The 4518-nt window shown below is 46.1% G+C and overlaps 1 protein-coding gene across 1 annotated transcript in view; it reads right to left on the minus strand.

Moving 5' to 3' along the window:
- Window positions 1-651: 651 nt before the first annotated feature.
- kcnj16a (potassium inwardly rectifying channel subfamily J member 16a) overlaps window positions 652-4518 on the minus strand; it is a 12555-nt gene continuing 8688 nt past the window's right edge. Inside the window, exon 2 of the mRNA XM_083687232.1 lies at window positions 652-2802. Coding sequence (XP_083543358.1) covers window positions 1521-2795 — 1275 coding nt within the window. The 5' untranslated portion in view covers window positions 2796-2802 and the 3' untranslated portion in view covers window positions 652-1520. The remainder of the gene's footprint in view (window positions 2803-4518) is intronic.

The raw sequence follows: 4518 nt of genomic DNA on the forward strand, positions 1-4518 counted from the left end.
TGAACCAGAACCAGAACCTAACCCTAACCCTAACTCTAACCCTGACCCTAACCCTAACTCTAACCCTAACCCTAACTCTAACCCTAACCCTGACCCTAACCCTGACCCATACACACCGCAGTATGAACCAGAACCAGAACCTAACCCTAACCCTAACCCTAACTCTAACCCTAACCCTGACCCTAACCCTGACCCTAACCCTAACCCTAACTCTAACCCTAACCCTGACCCTAACCCTGACCCATACACACCGCAGTATGAACCAGAACCAAACCTAACCCTAACCCTAACACACCGCAGTATGAACCAGAACCAAACCTAACCCTAACCCTAACCCTAACCCTAACCCTAACCCTGACCCATACACAGGCGGTTACAGGCTATCCTGATTACCTCACTGTACATTGTATTTATCTCTTCTGTGTACAGGTAAGTCTGTGTACAGGTAAGTCCCGTTACAAGACAATGATGTTGTAATGACTTACGGTTATTGATTACAATACCATTGTAATAATACCAATAACAATAACATAGTAATACCAACAGCAATAACATAGGTATTAATAACATAGGTATGCATGAACATACTGGAGTACTGGAAATACAACAACGAATCTCTTGAATCACCACTAGTGCAATAAATGATGATGGGGACAGAGGAATCATTTTATTGATCAGTGTATAGACACAACATACTTCTCCTTTACCGTACACTCATGGCTGAAGCGAAGCACACAGAAGGCTGAACATATTCCACTTTGCTCAACATTTATGTAATGTGTTGGCAAGTTGTTGTGGTTGTAGTTTTACTGAACATACAGAAACATTTTCACACATTTTTTAAAAAGACAAAATTGAATACAAATCTTTCCCACACCCCAAGACCCTCCCTATTGTTGTATACTATTTATATTAAAACATTCAGCCATCTAGGAATCTATTTATATATAAATTTACTCTATATCTTTTGATTTTAATATTCTGGAGGAGCAGCAGCATTTTAAATCATATTTCCAGATAAATTATATTGTTTTCATATATATTGTTTGTATTGTAACAGTACTCTTACAGAGAAGGAGGTGAAATACCACCTACATGGATGCTGATCCAGTTTCCACATTTGTTCTGAATATTCCTAAGTACATTTTGTCCGTATTCCAGTTTGCAAAATGGAAAACCACACATTTTCCTCTGTTTCGATGCCAAATACATTACTAGAGAGAAAGACGATATCTACGATAGAAACTAATAAACACACATGTAGTCAGAGTCCTTCGGGATCTGGGTTAAATGGTTAGGATACCTTATGAAATACCTTGTTGCAACAAGTGACAGTGAAGGTATTTCTGCAACAGGTAACTTCCGCTCGAAATACACCTTTTCTTAGCGTTAGCCCTTGTTGTTTTTACTCTGTTGCTGTGGTCTGTGAAGGGAATGTCCATGAGCATATATTTACATGTTTCTGAAAGTCCAGTTACATTGAAAATGTTATGTCATTGCTTGCTAGTGCAGTGAGACGTCTATAAACCCTCTGTAATGTTATTTGGGGGACTCAAGGTGTCTTGGTGTAGCTGGTTCCCGTGAGCTGTTGGGATGGCAACAACAGCCAACTCAGGTTCAGGGGTGTTGCCGTTCACAAGTTCCACAGTCACCGTGGGAGGTTTGAGCTTCCGGTTCTGCCGTGGGGAGGGCCTGGGGGAGTGCCCTGGGGAGGGCCGAGGAGAGTGCCGCGGTGAAGGCCGTGATTGCAGTTTGCGTTCGTACTCCTCAGCGCTGGACTCCGGCACCAGAACCTTCGCGGTGTGGTGGAACATGGAGTAATCCACCTTGTAGTGTCGCCTGTTGGACCTCAGCATCTCCTGGAACAGCTGGCCCCAGTGGATCTCCTCCGGCGTGTAGGAGGTGCGGGTCTGGTGCAGGATGCCCGTGGAGTCGTCCGTGTAGGTGAAGGACACCACCAGCTCAAAGTCGTCCTTCCGCAGGTCCTCCAGGCTCATCCGGTACAGCGGGCTGCTGGGCTCCATGCGGTGGAAGATGGTGGTGGGCGTGGCCAGGACGATGTCGCTCTGCTTGATCTCCAGGTCCCTGTAGGTCACGTCGACCTTCCCCGTGGCGTGCATGGTGGCGCGGACGATCTGAGCGCGTGCGGTGCCCTCCACCATGTGGTGCCGGCGGAAGTCGCCGATGCGCCAGGAGAGGCACAGCCGGCCGTCGCGGAGGTTGATGACGGCGCAGTTGCTGAAACCTATCGTCTGCGCCCTCTTCCGGGCAGACGCCATTTTGGCCACAGCGATTCCAATGACAAAGGTGTCGATGAAGCAGCTGATGACGTCCTGTATGGTGACGACGATGATGGCCACCATGCAGTTCTCCGACATCCCCCTGAAGCCATAGCCGATGGTGGTCTGGGTCTCCAGCGAGAAGAGGAACGCAGCCGTGAAGCTGCGCACCTCGTACACGCAGGGGTCGTTGGTGATGTCCTTCAGGTCCCCGTTGGCCAGGGCGATGACCCAGTAGAGGATCCCAAAGAAGAGCCAGGACAAGATATAGGAGAGGGCGAAGATGAGGAACATCACCCGCCACTGTATCTCCACCAGGGTGGTGAAGATGTCCGTCACGTAGAGGAGCCACTCCTCGGGCACATGGCGGAACAGGACGTTGCAGTTGCCGTCCTTGCGGACGTAGCGGCGCTTCTTGTGCTTGTAACCCTCGGTTACCGTCAACACCGCGGTGTCATCGGACGGGCCCGGGACCGTGGGGACTGTGGCGTACTCTTTACCCCCTAAGGTCATCATGTCAGGTCTTGAAAACGAAGAGAAAGAGAGATGTGTTATTAATAAGTTATTACGTGTACTGTACAGTATACAGCATGGAAAATGTAACTGTTATTGGTTGTGAATTACAGCATCAGAATATGGTCTGAATTAAAACTATTCAATTCAGAGTGGATAGGTATGTCATCATATACATTGTACTGTAGCATTGGAAATGTCACTGTTATTAATTGTATCTCACACTGTAATTAATTCTCATAATTACAGTATGAGAATATTGCAGAGTGGATGTTTACATCATGAGAATTGGACGGTATGTGCAGGCAAACACTTTAACTACGGCCCACTCTGATGAGCCTCCACCCACATTGTTTGTGGCTCGGTCATGGGAACTCTTAGTGTGTGGATTTGGGCGTCTGGGTGTTTGAGTGTTAGGGAGGAGAATGCATTTGGGGAGAGGTTGTGCCATTCCATCCGGATGATGAAACACTTTTGGGACTGGAAACAAGCTTGATGATTCGGGAGACTGGCATGCCCAGAGTCTTCCTTCAGCTCTCCTGAGGACCACTGGCAAGGAACTGTGACTGTAGGTGGGGGGACGAGGGAACTGCTGGCTTGTGATTGGTCACTATGGCTATAGACTATGGCCTGTGATTGGTCACTATGGCTATAGACTATGGCCTGTGATTGGTAAGAGGGGGAGGCTGTTGAGTTGGGGATACAGTTGCTCTCACTGATGTTCAACTGACCTAAAAACCATATATACTGAAAAATGTATGCACTTACTGCAATGCCGCTTTGGATAAAAGCGTCAGCTAAATGGCATATATTATTATTATTATTATTAGGTGTCTGGAAGGAGACTGGAGCAATAGACAAATGGAGGTCATGATGTTTTCAACACAATGGATGGCATCAATGAGAGGTCAAACATCAATTAAAAGCAGTCTCTCATTACTTTTTTAAATAGAACTTAACACCAGTCGTCCCAAACGGAGGTCCATGGGCGCTTATGACACTTGTGAAACCCACGTCCCCCTCCTTCCCTGGCTTTTACTAAATGTCTGTTTTTCACAAAATAGCGTTTCTAAATCGTTTCTAAATCGTTTCTAAAATGTAGAAGCAAATCTGTAAGCATTTTCATGACGACCCCAGTTTCTTTTTATAGCCAACATCTCATCATAGACAGACAGACAATAACAGTTACTTGCATGATCAAAGTGATGAGATATGAATGGAAGCCCAGTGCTCATGCCCTCCATCACACCTGTGTGTAGGCTTATTACAGGCTTATTACAGGCTTATTACAGGCTTATTACACACCTGTGTGTAGGCTTATTACAGGCTTATTACACACCTGTGTGTAGGCTTATTACATTTGTTTTACTCAAGCCATAGTTTTGCTCTCAATCTATTAGATCTTATTTTTCTCCACCGTAGTGTGTACGTAGGCTACAGTAGTCTATCTGTGTACGTAGGCTACAGTAGTCTATCTGTGTACGTAGACTACAGTAGTCTATCTGTGTACGTAGGCTACAGTAGTCTATCTGTGTACGTAGGCTACAGTAGTCTATCTGTGTACGTAGGCTACAGTAGTCTATCTGTGTACGTAGACTACAGTAGTCTATCTGTGTACGTAGGCTACAGTAGTCTATCTGTGTACGTAGGCTACAGTAGTCTATCTGTGTACGTAGGCTACAGTAGTCTATCTGTGTACGTAGGCTACAGTAGTCTATCTGTGTAC

This window comes from Argentina silus (genome assembly GCF_951799395.1).
Source record: "Argentina silus genome assembly, chromosome: 16".
In the NCBI taxonomy this organism is placed as follows: domain Eukaryota; kingdom Metazoa; phylum Chordata; class Actinopteri; order Argentiniformes; family Argentinidae; genus Argentina; species Argentina silus.